General features: G+C 49.6%; 1 protein-coding gene across 3 annotated transcripts in view; it reads right to left on the bottom strand.

The window, feature by feature from the left end:
* The window catches only part of EPHB2 (EPH receptor B2), a 226,802-nt gene that overhangs the window by 10,573 nt on the left and 197,718 nt on the right, over positions 1-18,511 (bottom strand). For all 3 annotated transcript variants that reach the window (XM_025278758.3, XM_025278756.3, XM_044938132.2), the window contains exons 10-15: positions 7,922-8,044; positions 7,122-7,369; positions 4,975-5,190; positions 3,471-3,620; positions 1,997-2,190; positions 38-193 (exon numbers count right to left, since the gene is read on the bottom strand). In XM_025278758.3, coding sequence (XP_025134543.1) covers positions 38-193; positions 1,997-2,190; positions 3,471-3,620; positions 4,975-5,190; positions 7,122-7,369; positions 7,922-8,044 — 1,087 coding nt within the window. The remainder of the gene's footprint in view (positions 1-37; positions 194-1,996; positions 2,191-3,470; positions 3,621-4,974; positions 5,191-7,121; positions 7,370-7,921; positions 8,045-18,511) is intronic.

Here is an 18,511-nt window from a genome sequence, read left to right on the forward strand (position 1 = left end):
GGCTCACGGCGGTGGGTGGAGGCGGCTGGGCACTTACTCCATCATCATCTGTGACACGACATCGAAGGAGGTGAAGCCGGCATTGGCGAAGCTCTCCTTGTACTGCCCCATCTTGATGGCCTCCAGCCACTCGTCCACCGTGTTAAAGCTGGTGTAGTCAGGGATCGTGCGGTCCAGCAATGGCAGGTTGATTCTAGGGGGTGGGGTGGGCGACAGGTACGGTCAGTGCATTTGCTGACCTAGGGGTGAGGGTAAGTGTGGGCGTGGGCACAGGTGCAGGCTGCATGTGTACCTGCCCGTGTGCATCCATGTGTGTGAACACAGTGTGTATACATGTGACCACTTCTATGCGAGAGCAGGTGTGAGTCTGAACCCACATAAATGTGCACACGTGTATGTGTGAGTAGGTGAGAGTGAGTATGTGTGCAGGTCTCAAAGCTGGGGCCATCTGGACAGTCTAGGGAAGCCTCTAGGGGACTGCTGAGAGGCTGGACCACAGCGGTGAGGCGGGGACATGTCTCCATGCTGCTGCTTTGGGGGAGGGGTTTCAGTTGGACTAATTGTGCTGATTTTATCTATCTATCATCTATTTATGCCTGGTCTTAGTTGTGGCATGCCAACTCTTAGCTGTGACATGTGGGATCTAGTTCCCTGACCAGAGATCAAACCCAGACACTCTGCATTTGGCCGTGCAGAGTCTTAGCCACTGGACTGCCAGGAAAGTCCCATCACTGTGCGGAGTACTTGTCATTTCCTCTCCCAATGTCCTTCTCTGTCCTCCCCTACCCTGGCTATGCTACAGGAAGCCGATCTTGTGGACCACATCTCCAAAGTCCAGACACAGCTGGTGGGGCTGGTGGGAATGACTTCTGGGCAGGCAAGGTGTGAAGTGACCATCATGAGGCTAAAAGCTCAGAATAATTTTTATCCAGAGAATCAGGAGTGGCTGAGGCAGGGTTGTGGTGAGGAGGGATGGGAAGGGGCAAACACGGACATCTCCTGGCAGGTGAAGAACTTGGGCCCAGGGAGTCTCTGGACACAGCCAGCCCTGGACCCTGAGGACATCCAGCCAGACACCCCTCAGACAGCCCGTGTGGTCAAGGGTCCTGAAGAGTAAGGATGTGCAGGGCTGGCACCGGCCTGTGGAAGCTACCCAGGGAGAGCGAGGGTTGGCTGCAGGTCTGATGCAGGGTGCTCTGGGACCACTGGGCAAAGGGAAGCACCCGGATCATTGAAGCTAACGCCTGTGCACCTGAGCCAGTCTCTGCTATGAGGAAGGCAGCCCCAGTGTGGGGGCATGCGTGCCTGTGTTTTCTGTGGTATGTGAGTACTTCTGAATGTGTGTGCTCAGTTATGTATGGTTGTGTGTATGTGTGAGAACTTGGGAATGAGTGTATCTATGTGTGTGAGATTGTGAGCATAAGCATGAGCATTTGTGCCCAAATGTGCGTTCATGTATGTGTGTAGGACTGTGTGTGTGTGTGAGCATGGCTGTGTCGAGGAGGATGCAAATGCAAGTTAGAGGGTCCAGATTTAAGTGTGAAGTAGGAACCTGAGTGAGGAGTAAATCTATTCACCAAGATTCTGAGAACTGGGACTTCACTGGTGGTCCAGTGGCTAGGACTCCAAACTCCCAATGCAGGGGGTCCCCTGGTTCCACCCCTGGTCAGGGAACAAGATCTCCCACATGCTACAACCAAAGATCTTGCAAGCCACATCCAAGATCCAGCACAGCCAAATAAATATTTTACAAAAAGATACCGATAATTTCCTTTAAACCTTGTCCTCTCTGACCACGTTTTAAAAGATGCTTTCTCTACCACCCATCTTGGGCTTCCTTCTCCTCCTCAGGATAGCCTGTGCCCTGCACCCTGCACGGCAAGGCAGGCAGCCTCCCAAAAAACCCTAGCACTGTCCTTCCCATCCCAATTCAGCTATCCCAGGAGTGGGCGGGGCCAGGCGGCGCTGGGGAAAGGGGCGGGGCTGGGGGGCGTACCCGGAAGAGAGCGGCGCCATGGCTTTGAGGCTGTTGGGGTTGCGGATCATCTTGTCCAGCGTGTTGACGATCTGGCCGAACTTGGGCCGGTGGTTGCGGTCCTTCTGCCAGCAGTCCAGCATGAGCTGGTGCAGCGCGCTCGGGCAGTCCATGGGCGGTGGTAGCCGGTAGTCCTGTTCTATGGCGTTGATTACCTGGGGAGGGGCAGGGAGGGGTTGCGGGGGTGAGGTAAGAGCATCTGTTCTCTGGTCTTGCCCCCAGTGCGTTGCAGGACAGGCTTATTTGGTTGCGCCGTGGCAACCATCTCCACTTCCTGGAGGCAGCCCCAGTATGCGCCTCTCCTGGGTTCCCACCATCTCTGACTTCAGTCTGGCCTGGAAGCTGGGCGTCTGGCTCCCCTTCCACTCAGCACCCCAAGATACCCTCTGCCTCAGGGTCCACCAGGCCCACCCTCCTGTGAGCAACCCCCTTCGGCTGCTCTGTTAGGGGAAAGGAGCCCAAACACCTCTCCAAGCTGTTCTGCCCACAGGGCCAAATTTGTCTTCCCCAGCTTGACTGTGGGTATCTTCCCTGCTCAAGTATTCCCTGTTCTGCATTGTTGCAAATCAGAATTCCTAGAGGGGGACCTTCAAACACCCCATTACTGAACCTCAGCAACCGTTCTGACCAACTTTCCACTGCTCCCCAACATGACCCCTTGTCATCCCGCTTCTGGGCCTTGGCACAGGCTGTTCCTTCCACTGGAAGTCCTCACGTCTTCAAGTCTCACTACTGTTTGAGTCCCAGCTGTCGGTGTAGACCTCATGGCTAATTGTGCCCATGTTCCCTTTCCTGAGCACCTGCAGGGTTTGATGCCTGCCTTCTTCACTTTACCACCTGACCATACATAGCACCTGATAACTCCATCTGGTTCCCTGAATGACTGTCCTGTCCCTCATATGGGTGGTGAACTCCTGAGGGGCAGACATGGTCGCTTAGGGTTGGCCACAGGTGGCTGCATCCTGAAGATTTGCTTATTTGTGGATGGGTGGGCTTTTCCTGGGCTTCCCAGGTGGCGCTAGTGGTAATGAACCTGCCTGCCAACGCAGGAAACATAAGAGACGCGGGTTTGATCCTTGGCTTGGGAAGATCCCCTGGAGAAGAGAATGGCAGCCCCTCTCCAGTATTCTTGCCTGGAGAATCCCACGGACAGAGGAGCTGGCTGGCTACAGTCTACAGGTCGCAAAGGGCTGGACACGAATGAAGCGACTTAGCATGCATGCATGGGCCTTTTCTACTGCTGACCCCCCTGGAGAGTCCAGGGTCCTGTGCAGATGTTTGAATCAACCAACACTGTGCTGGGAGCTGCCCGGACCCAGGATCTCAGAGACCTCGGTCCTACCTGCTGAAAGTCGAGAAAAAGCCCAAGAGTTCTAGGTCTTCCCCTCCTGCCTGGCTGGCCAGAGAGGCCGCGCCCACCTCCTTGCAGACTTACGTCTTGGTTGGTCATGTCCCAGTAGGGCCGTTCACCGTAGGACATCACCTCCCACATGACGATGCCGTAGCTCCAGACGTCACTGGCCGAGGTGAACTTCCGGTACTGGATGGCCTCTGGGGCTGTCCAGCGGATGGGGATCTTCCCACCCTGGGGAGCAGAACGGGGAGTGTCAATGGATGGGAGGCTGAGCCGAATGGCCTCTGCTGGCGAAGCTCCCGACCCTCCGCCCCGTGCTGCACAGTCACAAAGTGCCTTACTGCTTCCCTAGACTCGCCCTCCTGGTCCGGACCTGCGGACACGTGCCTGTGACCTTCTCTCTGCATGAAGCGCCTTTTCCCACCCTGTCATCTGGTAATCTCCTCATCCTTGAAGTCCCTATGCACACCTTTCCCTAAGTCCACAAAGGGTGGCTCATGCTGTTACTCCTACGACTGAGGTCATCAGGACGCACTTGTCTCCCGGAGAGCGGTACTCATCTCATTTGCCTGCTTGCCTGCCTCCACTTCCCTGGTGGCTCAGATGGTAAAGATTCCACCTGAATGCTGGAGACCTGGGTTTGATTCCTGGGTCAGGAAGATTTCCCTGGAGAAGGGGATGGCAACCCACTCCAGTATTCTTGACTGGAGAATCCCACAGACAGAGGAGCCTGGCGGGCTACAGTCCATGGGTTCGCAAAGAGGCAGACACGACTGAGCAACTAACACTTTCATTTCACTTTTTCACTGTTTCCACTTGAACTACCTCTGAGATCTTTGAGGGCAGGTACTGTCTGATTCCTTTCTGTTTAAAATTCTTCAACAGGGCCTTCCCTGGTGGTCTAGTGGTTAAGAATTCATCTTTCCAATGCAGGGGACATGGGTTTGATCTCTGGCTGGGGAACTAGGATCCCACATGCAGTGGGGCAACGAAGCCCATCTGCGGCAACTACTGAGCCCATGCTCTGGAGCTGCCACTAGAGAAGCCACGATTGCGTGCCTCAGTGAAGACCCAGCACAGCCAAAATCAAAACAGCCACCCCCACCCCACCCCGCCTCCCTGCAACTCTTCAACAACCCCAACAGCTTTCAGGAGAGAGTCCTGAGCTTGGGCAATCAAGGGTCTCCGAGATGTGGCCCTGCCTACCTCTCCAGCATGGTTGCCCACCACTTTCCCTGACAGCTTGTGTGCCAGTCATACCCACCCATGAGAATACAGCATCTGGCCAACTTTTACTGGCACTTGGCTTTCAGCTCAGCTATCATTCCCTTTAGCAAGCCTTCCTCTGCCTCCTAAGTCTGGTGTCTGACTCTTAGCCCCATTGCTCGGTAGTGCTCTGCACACCTGTGTCCACCAGCCTGTGAGCTCCAAGAGGGCAGAAGTCGGGGTTTATGTCTCTACCTCTCCAGGGCTCAGAACAGCGCTTGGCATGAGCAAGTGTCGGTGAGAACGTGTTGTGGGACGAGACGGATGTCCGCCCTCTTTCCCAGCCCCGCGGCTCCACTGTTCCCTGCCTCTGTCTTACCAGGGCGCTGGTGTACGTGGGATCTGAGGTATCGTCCTCCAGAAAGCGTGAGAGCCCGAAGTCAGACACCTTGCAGACCAGGTTGCTGTTAACAAGGATGTTGCGGGCGGCCAGGTCGCGGTGGACGTAGTTCATGTCGGCCAGGTACTTCATGCCAGCCGCGATGCCCCGCAGCATGCCCACCAGCTGGATGACTGTGAACTGCCCGTCATTTTGCTTTGGGAGAAGTGGAGGAAACACAGAGTGAATGGAAGAGCGTGCGTCAGATCTCTGGAGCATTCTCACAGTGGGACACCAGACTGGGCCCCTGTTGCCCTGGCCTGGGCTCCCTGTGGCTCAGGGGCCTTACAGAGGCCCAGGAGAGGCTGGTTTCAGGGTGGTGGAGAGAATATGGACTCTGGGGCTGGCTGGATTCTGGCTTTTTCCCTTGCTGGCTGTGCAACTTTGGACATGTGACCTAACTCTCAGAGTCTTGACAGTCAAAGTCACTCAGTCATGTCTGATTCTTTGCAACCCCATGGACTATACAGTCCATGGAATTCTCCAGGCCAGAATACCAGGCCTTTCCCTTCTCCAGGGGCTCTTCCCAACCCACTGATCGAACCCAGGTCTCCTGCATTGCAAGTGGATTCTTTACCAGCTGAGCCACCAGGGAAGCCCAAGAATACTGGAGTGGGTAGTCTATCCCTTCTCCAGCAGATCTTTCCAACCTAGGAATTGAACTGGGGTCTCCTGCATTGCAGGCAGATTCTTTACCAGCTGAGCTACCAGGGAAGCCCCTGTTTCCTCAACTGTGTGTTAAATGGGAATAAGTAATGCCCAACTTCTAGGGTACTCAGTGTTCAACAAGAAGGTGCATGAAGGGCTCCTGGCACATACTAGGTGCTTAATAAATATTTGTTAAATAGCAAGTAGTTCAATGGCATACTTCTTAAAAAAAATTTTTTTTTTATTGCAGTATAACTGATTTACAATGCGGTGTTAGTTTCAGGTGTACACCAAAGTGAATCAGTTATACGTATACCCACTCTTTTTTTAGATTCTTTTCCCATATAGGTCATTACAAAGTACTGAGTACAATTCCCTGTGCTATACAGTAGGTCCTTATTAGTTATCTTATAGGTGTGTGTGTATATATATATATATGTTGTTGTTCATTTCTAAGTCCTTTCTGACTCTTTCTGATCCCATGGGCTCCAGCATGCCAGGCCTCCCTGTCCCTCACTATCTTCCAGAGTTTACCCAAGTTCATGTGTATTGAGTCAGTGATGCCATCTAACAATCTCATCCTCTGGTGCCCTCTTCTGCTTTTGCCTTCAATCTTTCCCAGCATCTGACTCACTGGAGAAGACCCTGATGATGCAAAAGATTTTATTTATAGTAGTATGTATGTGTAATTCCAATCTTCCAGTTTATCCCTCCCCTTCCAATGGCATACTTCTGATTCCTAGTCAGTGCTCTTTGTCTAGCTGGTTGCTGTGACTTCTTGGGGGGCCTGGAAGCTTTCCTCTGTTGCCTTGTGCTCCAAACTCTCTCCCTGTATAGCTTTGGGGAAATCCAAACCTGGTGAAAACTCTGGACTAAGGGTCAGGAGACCTGGATCCAGTCCTGGCTCTCATCTCGAGCCTCTGGGTAACCTCGGGCACACTCTACTTCTCTGAGAGCCTCAGTTTTCCTCTTGGGCGTCATGAGAAGGCTGGCTAAGTGCTTGGAGGGAACAGATTTCAGGTTGTATGCCAACGCTGATCAACTGGCTGTGGTTTCCCTGATAGAGAAAGATTCTGAGATTGCTTCTGGGTTTAGTGGGAGAGAGTCTGGGATTTATTAGCAATGCCTGTCATGAATTCAATCCCTCTATCCCTGGGTCAGGAAGGTTCCCTGGAGGAGGGCTTGGCAACCCACTCCAGTATTCTTGCCCGGAGAATCCCATGGACAGAGGAGCCTGGACAGCCACAGTCCATAGGGTGGCAAAGAGTCAAGACACAACTGAAGTGACAGCACGCATGCACGCCGTGGATAAAGGAATAGAAAGTGGCAGCGAGCAAGCCATTCTTGACCATGATCTTTCCGAGACCCTTCAGGCTTTGACAGCATAAAGCTATGCTCACCACTGTTCTTCCTGCCCCACCACTCTTGGCTTTCCCTACCCGGAGGAAGGAGTCCAGGGAGCCGTTTTCCATGAACTCAGTGATGATCATCACAGGTGTGCTTTTGGTGACCACGCCCTCCAGGTGGATGACGTTGGGATGGTCGAACTGGCCCATGATGGAGGCCTCGCTCAGAAAGTCCCGGCGCTGCTTCTCGGTATAGCCCGACTTGAGGGTCTTGATGGCCACGAAGATCTCTCTCTTGCCCGGCAGCTTCAGGTGGCCGCTGCATACCTCACCAAACTCCCCTGGGACAGGCACACCGAAGAGGCAGGATGTCACTCAGCAGGTGGAAGCGCCGCCTCCCTCTTCCCTTTCACCTCTGCCCCTGGGGCCAGTTAATCCTTGCAGACACAGAATCCCTTTAGAGAATGCAAGGGCCTCAAAGAGTCTCAGCCACCTTCAGGAGGAAGGGTAAACCCTTCGTGGCCAACCCGTGGTGTTTGGCTGGGTGTGGGGTGAGGAAGTAGGGGGACCTGGGCAGATGGAGCAAAGGACCTGGGATGAATGGCAGGAAGGACAAAGCATTAGACAGAGTCCAGAGTACTGGGTCCCAGAACTAGCTCGGTCTCTGATGTGAGCAAGCTCCTTCCCTGGGCCTGTTTCCTCAGGTGACGATGAGGTAGTTTTACTGGACATCTTTGGGAGCCCTTGCACCTTGGATATTCTGAGTCTTCAGGCCTTGGAGGGTTCTCTGAGGCATCCTACCCTCCACCCCAGGAGTACACATTGGGGTGGTCCCCGCCCCCCCAACACCCATAGCTGAGGCCATAGTACTTGGGAGGGTACCAGTCACCTACCTGCTCCGATCACCTGCTCAATTTTGACACAGGAGATGTCAATTTCCTTGGCAAACTCCCGCACTGCCTCATTGGGGTCTTCGTAGGTGAAGGGGTCGATATAGATCTTCATGCCTGGGGTCACTGGGAGAGAAGGTCAGGCTCAGTCACATGCACAGACTCAAGAGGTGGACAGATGCAAAAGTGTGAACCAGTCCTTCTGCGGAGGGAAGGACTCTCCCACAGGGCCCCAGGAAGAGCTGGGCAACCCCTTGCATTTTCACTTGACCTCTCTGGGTCTCAGTGAGCAGGTGGGCACTGGGCTAAGTAGAGGGTGAGGGGAACAGAAAGGTCAGCAGGGATAGCAAATAGGTTCTAGTTTTTGTTCCAACTGTAATTGATTAATAAGGGCTTCCTCCAGCAGCTAAAAGACTGTGGGGATTGATTAACGTCTGTTCGAGCATGGGCATGAAAGGATAGATAGGCTTGTCACGTTTGTGATAGAGAATCAGGGGGTGCAAAGTAAAGGAAGAGGAAGACAAGAAAGGAGCAGAGGGAATTGGAACAAAAATACAGAAAGAGCAGGCAACAGACCATGTTCTTGGTCTTTTGCTAAGGTGATCTCCCTGCTTTTCAAGGCCTAATTCAAGCCTTCTCTCCGCTCAGGAGACTTTTTGGCTGCCTCAGGCATCCCAGGCACTGGAGGGGCTGCCTCACAAGCATCTGAGTACCCACAGCTCCTAGGCCCCCCTCCTGGGTCCCTCTGCTAGCCAGGTCTCAAACTTTTCTGGATCTCATATTCCTTGGTGATCAGCAGGAGGCTGGACATGGGGCATATGAATTTAATTCCTGATCTGATCTGGATTTTTATTTTTGATGCAGAAAGGAAGATGGTAACTTGGATACTAAAGACCCAATTCTGACCTCAGCAGTGAGTCAGCAACGTGCTTTGAAGGAAGGGAAAGACGATCCCTCCTTCCTCCTCCCAGATGACTAGTCTTCCACTTCCCAGACCATCTGGCTCTCACCCAGCTGGGGCCTTCCTCTGGGTCCCCAGCCCGCATTCTCCCCCTGCTCCAGGAGCTATGAGTTTGGGAGCAGCAGCTCTAGGAGTTGGGTGCTGGAGTCCCTGGACCATAGCAAGGTTGGATGGTTGGTGAGTGGGGCCACAACCCTGCTCAGCTCCGTGACTTTGGACTTGTTAGTTGACCACTCTCAGCCTCTAGTTCAGACATTCCCGTCATCTAAGAGCTGGAACCTCTAACACAGGGGTTGGCAAAATGGCCCACTGCCTGTTTTGTAATAAAGTGTCATAAATAAAGTTTTATTGGCACACAGCCACACACATTCCTTTGTCTGTGACCGCTTTCCCGCTCCAGTGGCTGAGTTGATCAATTACAACAGAGACCATAAGGCCTGCAAAGCCTAAAATATTTACTGTCTGACCCTTTACAGAAAAGCTTGCCAACCACTGCTCTAACACATTAGTTTTATTTTGTATTATTTATGTGGGTGTCTGCCTAGCCCTTTAGGTCAGAGTTTTCTTAATTTGGGTCTGTGAACCACTTGGCAGGCCCAGGATGGGTTGAGTGGGGCTGCTGAAATGGAATACATTATTATTGTCTTTTTGGATTAGAAAAACAATTTATGCTCTTTATAATTTAAAATTATGGAAATAAATATGGTTGAAAATAAAAGTCCTCCAAAAATCTATCTCTGAATATAGAATTTTTTTCTGGATTTCCCTTATAATTTTATACACATACATATGTACATTTGTGTTTCTCTGGGCATAGGATCCAAAACTTTTAGCAGACTTAGAGGAGCCTCTGACCTCAAAAGAGGTTAAGAACCACCATCTTGCAACTTTCCTGGTGGTCCAGTGGTTACTGCCTTCCGATGCAGCGGACTCGAGTTCGAGCCCTGATTGGGGAACTAAGATCCCACATACCGTGGGGTAACTAAGCCTGTGTGCTGCAACTATAGAGCCCATGTGCCACAACGATAAACCCAGCACAACCTAAATAATAAAAAATAAAACTATAGTACTTAAGTGAGAGGATTTGAAAACCCCACCATCGTGGGAGCCTGGGAAGGGGGGATGGGTGCCCATTTTTTTCTCTTCCCTCCCTCCCTGGCACACTGCACACGGTTGACGCTCAGTGTCTGTAGATTGACAGAATCTGGATGATAGACATGGAAGAATAACAACACCAGTTTCCACCTTCTGATCCCTTTGTCTCTGCCCAACACTGTGCCACACTCTTTATGTGTATAATCCCATCTCCACTACCCAACAGCCCCTAGAGGTTGTTGTTTAGTTGCTAAGTCCTGTCCAACTCTCTGCAACCCCAAGGACTTCAGCACGTCAGGCTTCCCTGTCCTTCACCATGTCCCTGAGTTTGCTCAAACTCGTGTCTATTGATTGAATGGGTGATTCCATCTCGTCCTCTGTCGCCCCCTTCTCCTCCTACCCTCAGTCTTTCCCAGCATCAGGTTCTGGGTCTTGGCAATTTGCATCAGGTGACCAAAGTACTGGAGCTTCAGCTATAGCATCAGCCTTTCCAGTGAATATTCAGGACTGATTTCCTTTAGGATTGACTGGTTTGATCTCCTTGCAGTCCAAGGGACTCTCAAGAGTCTTCTCCAACACCAGAATTTGAAAGGATCAATTCTTCTGCGCTCAGCCTTCTTTATGGTCCAACTCTCACATCAATAGTAATGGTCATTTATGATAGGAAATGACTATTGGAAAAACAATAGCTTTGACTAGACGGACCTTTGTTGGCAAAGTGATGTCTCTGCTCTTTAATATGTTGTCTACATTTGTCATAGATTTTCTTCCAAAGAGGAAGGATCTTTTAATTTCGTGGCTGAAGTCACCGTTTGCAGTAATTCTGGAGCCCAAGATAATAAAATCAGTCACTGATTCCACTCCCCCCCCCATCTATTTGTCATGAAGTGATGGGAGTGGATGCCATGATCTTAGTTTTTTGAATGAGATCATTATTCTCATTTCACATGAGAGAAAACTTTAGCTCAGAGAGGCTAAGTAATTTGTCCAAGGCCACACGGCTAGCAACTGGCACAGCCAACATTTGAATCCAGGTCTGCCAGAATTGAGTCGAGGGCCACTGCTCTGAATCACCAAGCTCACTGCTTCCTGAAGGAAACCCACCCAGATCTGGTCCATGCTTCCTCCTCCTGGATTCATCTGTGATTCCTCCTCCCCCGAGTCAGCCCTCCCCAGAACAGGGGCATCAGCTCCCGCAGAGAGGCTCTCTTTTTTCGCCCAGACTCAGCATCTGGGCTGTGGCCCTTGGTGACTGACTTTTCACTTCCCTGACAACAGAACTAGGGGAAGCTCTTCCTCCTGGGCCAAATGGGGAGGGAGGTTAGGAATGGGTCAGTTCAGGGAGCTCAAAGCCTGCTTGGATGCCTCCAACCAGTCAGATGCTGTCCCCAAGCCTTGGACAGGAGTGCTAGTCAGGAGGGCTCCATCACTTACAGCAGGGGTCCCCAACCCCCTCGGGCCACTTGGACTGGTACCAGTTAGGAACCAGGCCACACAGTAGGAGGTGAGCGGCAAGCAAGTGAGCAAAGCTTCATCTGTATCTAGAGCTGCTCTCGATCACTCTCCCCAGAGCAGGGAGGAGAAGGGGACGACAGAGGATGAGATGGTGGGATAGCATCACCGACTCGATGGACATGAGTTTGAGTAAGTTCTGGGTGGTAAGTTTGAGTAAGTTGGTGATGGACAAGGAAGGCTGGCATGCTGCAGTCCATGGGATCACAAAGAATTGAACACGACTGAGCGACTGAACTGATCACTCTCCCATCACCCCAAAATGGGACCATCTAGTTGCAGGAAAACAAGCTCAGGGCTCCCACTCATTCTGCATTATAGTGAATTGTAGAATTATTTCATTATGTATCACAATGTAATAATAACAGAGGGCTTCCCTGGTGACTCGAATGGTAAAGAATCTGCCAGCAATTCAGGAGGCCTGAGTTTGATCCCTGGGTTGGGAAGATCCCCTGAAGGAGGGCATGGCAACCCACTCCAGTATTCTTGCCTAGAGAATTCCATGGACAGGGTTGCAAACAGTTGGACACGACCGAGTGATTAACATACACTAATAATCATAATAGAAATAAAAATCATAATAGAAATCACAGTAAATGTGATGCACTTGAATCTTCCCTCCACCCCTGCCACTGGTCTGTGGAAAAATTCTCTTCCATGAAACTGTCCCTGGGGACCTCTGGCTTAAAGGAGGTCCTTAAAGGCGAGTGCCTTCATCTGGCCTTCCTCCGTAGTGGTCTCCACTGACAGCTCCCTGCTACTCGCATGCCCGCACAAGGAATTACTTACCAGAGGTCCCGGACACGCCTCGCAGTTTCTGGCCTCTCTGCTTCTGTTTGTGTGGTTCCCTCTACCTGGAGCACCCTCTTCTACCTTTGTGTCCAGGTCGAATGCCACCTCCTCTGTGCAGCCTGCCTGGGTCCCTCCAGAGGGGGCCAAGGCCTTCTCAGGCTGCCACTGCTCTGTCCCCACACCCACTCCCACAGATGTCTGTATGACTTTTCTACCTCGTGCCAGGGCTCCTGGATTCACAGGCCCACAGTCCCCCACCACCCCTTTCTGGAACACTCTCTTGCCTGTGAGGGCTTTGCCCCTCTCTCCCCCAGGGGCACAGAGGCCATGTCTGTCTTGTTCTTGCTAAATCCCAGGGCCTGGCACATAGACGGTGCTCAATAAATGCTCACTGGAAGAACACTAGCCTTACTCATTGACATGCCCTTGTTTTCTCTCTCTACCTGTTTGGGGTCACAAATACCTTTGGGAATTTTATGAAAGCTATGAATTCTGCTTCCTGGCCAAGAATCCACACAAGTGTGCATGCGCCCATGGTCAGCATGCAATTTTGGAATGTTTATAGGCCCTGGAAGCTCTAGGAGTTATGAACTCTCAAGTTATGAGCCCTTGCTCTAAAATGTTTTCTCTAGAGTATATTTGAGGGTGGTATACAGTAGGTACTTAATAAATACTTTTTGACTATATGGCTCTGAGTGCTGCAGTTCCTGCTTCGGTGACACTCTGCTTTCGCCTCACCATTGATAACATGATTGGCTCACAGTTTAGCATTGTTTCACCACATAGCAGACCCTGTTCTAGGCACTAATAGGTATCAACCCAATTAATCTTCCCTGACAATCTTTCTGGGTAAATACTACTATTAGACTGAGCCCTACGAAACTGTCAATATTTGACTCCTCCTGATCTACATGGAACAACAGACTGGTTCCTAGTAGGAAAAGGAGTACGTCAAGGCTGTATATTGTCACCCTGCTTATTTAACTTATATGCAGAGTACATCATGAGAAACGCTGGGCTGGAAGAAGCACAAGCTGGAATCAAGATTGCCAGGAGAAATATCAATAACCTCAGATATGCAGATGACACCACCCTTATGGCAGAAAGTGAAGAGGAACTAAAAACCCTCTTGATGAAAGTGGAGAGTGAAAAAGTTGGCTTAAAGCTCAACATTCAGAAAACAAAGATCATGGCATCCAGTCCCATCACTTCATGGCAAATAAATGGAGAAACAGTGGAAACAGTGTCAGACTTTATTTTTTTGGGCTCCAACATGACTGAAGATGGTGATTGCAGGGATGAAATTAAAAGACGCTTACTCCTTGGAAGGAAAGTTATGACCAACCTAGATAGCATATAAAAAGCAGAGACTTTACTTTGCCAACAAAGGTCCGTCTAGTCAAGGCTATGGTTTTTCCAGTGGTCATGTATGGATGTGAGAATTGGACTATGAAGAAAGATGAGCACCGAAGAATTGATGCTTTTGAACTATGGTGTTGGAGAAGACTCTTGAGAGTCCCTTGGACAGCAAGGAGATCCAACCAGTCCATCCTAAAGGAGATCAGTCCTGGGTGTTCATTGGAAGGACTGATGCTGAAGCTGAAACTCCAATACTTTGGCCACCTCATGTGAAGAGTTGACTCATTAGAAAAGACCCTGATGCTGGGAGGGACTGGGGGCAGGAGGAGAAGGGGACGACAGAGGATGAGATGGTTGGATGGCATCACTGACTCGATGGACATGAATTTGGGTGAACTCCGGGAGTTGGTGATGGACAGGGAGGCCTGGCGCACTGAGATTCATGGGGTCGCAAAGAGTCGGACACGACTGAGTGACTGAACTGAACTGAACTGATCTACAAAAATGGCCATTTCATTTGGTTTCAACCTAACAGTCCCCCTCTTTTTGATGAAGAAACTGGTATAAGAAAGGCTAAATGGAACTTCCCTGGTGGTCCAGTGGTTAAGAATCTGCCTGACAATGCAGGGGACACAATTTCGATTCCTGGTCTGGGAAGGTCCCACCTGCTGCAGAGCAACTAAGCCCGTGCGCTGCAACCACTGGGCTTGTGCTCCGAGACGAGAGAAGTCACTGCAGTGAGAAGCCTGGGCACCGCCACGAAGAGTAGCCCCCGCTCACCAAAACTAGAGAAAGCCTGTGCACAGCAGTGAAGACCCAGTGCAGCCATAAATGAATGAATAAGGTGAAATAATTTGCCTAAGGGGACATGGGCATAGCTAGTTAGTGGCAGAAGTGTTGATTGAATCCAGGTTGTCTGCCTTGAAAGTCTACACTTACAAATGCCAAGCTACCGGTTTATTTTGGGTGCTTCCCCACCTGTGTCTTGGGATAGAATGTGAGCTCCTTGTGGCCAGAGCTTTGCACAAGGAAGGACATTTGGCTCCCAGGAAGGACATTTTCTGAACTGCAGTTGGATGAGAACCTCGGCAGGCAAGAGTCTTCAGAAAATATTAGGCTACTGTTTGGATGATTTATGACTGTCAGGGTCACCAACAGGGTCACATGCCATCCTGAACCCATGTGGAAAATTCAAGATGAGGGGAGGAGGAACCAGGCATCCAGAGACCTGGATTTGCATTCTGGATCTGCCAGCAATAATGGTCACAAATAAGTTGCTTTATGAGTATGAATTCAGGATCAATCACTGTATTGATCTGGCCGTGTGCCCTTGGGCAAGTTACTTCACCTCTCCGTATCTCACTTTTTTTCATCTGCAAAATGGAGATAATAAACAAATCCCCTATCTTGTAAGGGGGTTGCAGAGATTAAATGAGAATCTTTTGAAAAGGTTTCGTTCAGTATTTGGCAACCAGAAAGCACTGAATAATTGTTAATTGTTATCATGAGGAGTTGGTTATTATTAAATATTATTATTACAAAGCACTTCAACATCCATTAATTCATTTACTCCTCAAAACTCTGTGAAAGAAGCATCATTCCTGCTACTTCCCACATAAGGATGCCAAGGATCAGAATGGTTTTTCCTGAGCTTCCAGTGACTTCCCTAAGGTCACACTGAGCTGGCCGGTAGCAAAGTAGGGTTGAGAAACCCGGTGCATCCCTCTGGCTCCACGTCCAGGCACCATAGATGTCAGCACTCATTCAGCATTTGCTGGACAATGGAAAACACGAGCCCATGAGGGTGACCTTGGGTTGGTCACACACATAGCCAGGCCTCAGCTTCCTCCTCTGTCCCAGCCACACAAGGTTGCTGGTCGATATGTGATCACGGGGCTGGCAGTGTTTTGAGAAAAAAACAAAACAACAAAATCCTGCTCAGATGCAGAGAGTAGGAGCATGAGCTTGAGAATGTGTTGATTTATGAACAACACGTTTTATTCTGGAGTCTATTTTTAAAATAAATCCCTGCTGTCACCTGTTTTCCTTGCTACTGACTTGCTGCTCTAAACAGTGATGCTCCTGAATGCCTCCAGGTGATGGAGCGTGTGAGCCTGTCTTACTCAGAAGGGTGTAGGGAGCACAGAGTGGCCAAGACTGTGTTTGTACCCTAGCGTTTGCCCCGCACAACTGCGCGACCTCTCTGTGCCTTGGTTTCCTCATATTCAAAGTGGGAAATGACCAGGGTTAAATGAGGAAATACACGTTGAGCATTAAAGTATGGAACACAATATGTTTAGCTATATCTACCATCATGATTTTATTACTTGGGGAACAGGCTGGGGCGATGGAATTTATGAGTTTTATTTTTCACATACAGGTGGATTTTTATTTCTGTGTAGTTAAATTTGTCCACTTTTGTCTTATGATCCTTTCATTGCTTTTGTGCTTAGAAAGTGCTTTTCCCTCCACGTATCAATTAAATAGTTACCTAGATTGTCTTCTGGAAATTTTAATGGTTTAATAATTTTACAGTGATGTCTAAAAATGATTTTTAAGCTCAGCAACGTTTACTTCAAATTAAGTCTTACCCAGAGGGGCCTCCCAGGTGGCGCAGTGGTAAAGAATCTGCTTACCAGTGCAGGAGACGTAAGTGACACAGATTTGATCCCCAGGTCGGGAAGATCCCCTACAGCAGGAAATGGCTACCCACTCCAAAATTCTTGCTTGGAAAATTCCATGGACAGAGGAGCCTGGTGGGCTACAGTTCATGGGGTTGCAAAGAGTCGGACACGACTGAGCAAAGCATGTGTGCGCCTGCACACACACACACACACACAGACTTAATATCAAGAACTCCTTGACTCTGCTCTTTATCGCACACTCCGTATCTAGCCCTGCAGCGAATCCATTGGTCTACTTTCAAAGTGTGTCCGAACCCACTGCCTTCCCACCACTTCCCTCGCTGCCACCCTGGTCCAGCCACCATCCTATCTTCCCTGGATTATCCCAACAGCCACCTCCCGGCCCCTGCTCCATCCCTGCCTGGCACCGCCCAGTCCATGTTCCACAGGGCAGTCAGAGAAGTCCTGTGAAAACTGTAACTCCGAGCATGTCCGTCTTTTTCTCAGACCCTTCCAGAGGCGTCTCATTTCACTCAGAATAAAAACCAAGGCCCGGACTTCCCTGGTGGTCCAGTGGCTAAGAATCCGCCTGCCATTGCAGGGGACATGAGTTCGATCCCTGGCCCAGGAAGATTCCACATGCCCCAGGGCAAGTAAGCCCGTGTGCCACAACTACTGAGCCGACGTGCTGCAACTCCTGAAGCCCTCGAGACCTAGAGCCCACACACCACAGCTGGGGAGGATCCCCTTCTCTTGGCAACTACAGAAAGCCTGTGCACAGCAACAAAGACCCAGCACAGCATTCCCAAATTAACATTAAAAACACTGCTCTAACCCCTGCTTGGAGAATTCTGAGCATTACTTTGCTGGGGTGTGAGGTGAGTACAATTGTGCGGTAGTTTGAACATTCTTTGGCATTGCAAAATGAAGAAGTGAAGAAGAACTAAAGAGCCTCTTGATGAAAGAGGAGAGAGAAAAAGTCGGCTTAAAACTCAACATTCAGAAAACAAGATCATGGCATCTGGTCCCATCATTTCATGGCAAATAGATGGGGAAAAAATGGAAAAGGTGAGAGACTTTACTTTTTTGGGCTCCAAAATCACTGCAGATGGTGACTGCAGCCATGAAATTAAAAGATGCTTGCTCCTTGGAAGAAAAGCTATGACCAACCTAGATAGCATATTAAAAGCAGACATTACTTTGTCAACAAAGGTCTGGCTAGTCAAGGCTATGGTTTTTCCAGCAGTCATGTATGGATGTGAGAGTTGGACTATAAAGAAAGCTGAGCCTGCTTTTGAACTGTGGTGTTGGAGAAGACTCTTGAGAGTCCCTTGGACTGTAAGGAGATCCAACCAGTCCATCCTAAAGGAAATCAGTCCTGAATATTCATTGGAAGGACTGATGCTGAAGCTGAAACTCCACTACTTTGGCCACCTGATGTGAAGAACTGATTCACTGGAAAAGACTCAGATGCTTGGAAAGATTGAAGGCAGGAGGAGAAGGGGACGACAGAGGATGAGATGGTTGGATGGCATCACCGACTCGATGGAACAAGCTCTGAGAGTTGGTGATGGACAGGGAAGCCTGGCATGCTGCAGTCCATGGAACTGCAAAGGGTTGGACACAACTGAGCGACTGAAATGAAACTGAACCCCTGCAGCTCTGAATCACCCTTTCCTATCTTGCTTTTTTCCCACAGCACTTTCATCTTCTGATATATCATACACTTTGCTCATTTATTGCATGTATTTAAAAAATTTCCTAGGATTTTTTATTATATTCTTTTTAAAAATTGTGGTAAAATATGCATAATATAAACTACACAATTTTAACCATTTCAAAACGTGCAGTTCAGTATTATTAAGTACAGTCATACTGATGTACAACCAATCTTCAGAATTCTTTTAATCTTGCAGAAAATGTAAGCCCTATTTTCTAAAGTTTATCAATATTTTGCATTTATTTTAAAAATACCTGTCACTTTTAAAAAATTGAAGTATAGTTGATTTACTGTGCTGTGCCAATCTCTGCTGTACAGCAAAGTGACTAAGTTATACACATATATACATTCTTTTTTAGATTCTTTTCCACTATGGTGTATCACGGCATATTGAGTATAGTTCCCTGCCCGATCCATGCTGCTGCTGCTGCTGCTAAGTCGCTTCAGTCGTGTCCAACTCTGTGCGACCCCATAGACGGCAGCCCACCAGGCTCCCCCGTCCCTGGGATTCTCCAGGCAAGAACACTGGA

This window comes from Bubalus bubalis, chromosome 2, assembly GCF_019923935.1.
Source record: "Bubalus bubalis isolate 160015118507 breed Murrah chromosome 2, NDDB_SH_1, whole genome shotgun sequence".
Taxonomy (NCBI): domain Eukaryota; kingdom Metazoa; phylum Chordata; class Mammalia; order Artiodactyla; family Bovidae; genus Bubalus; species Bubalus bubalis.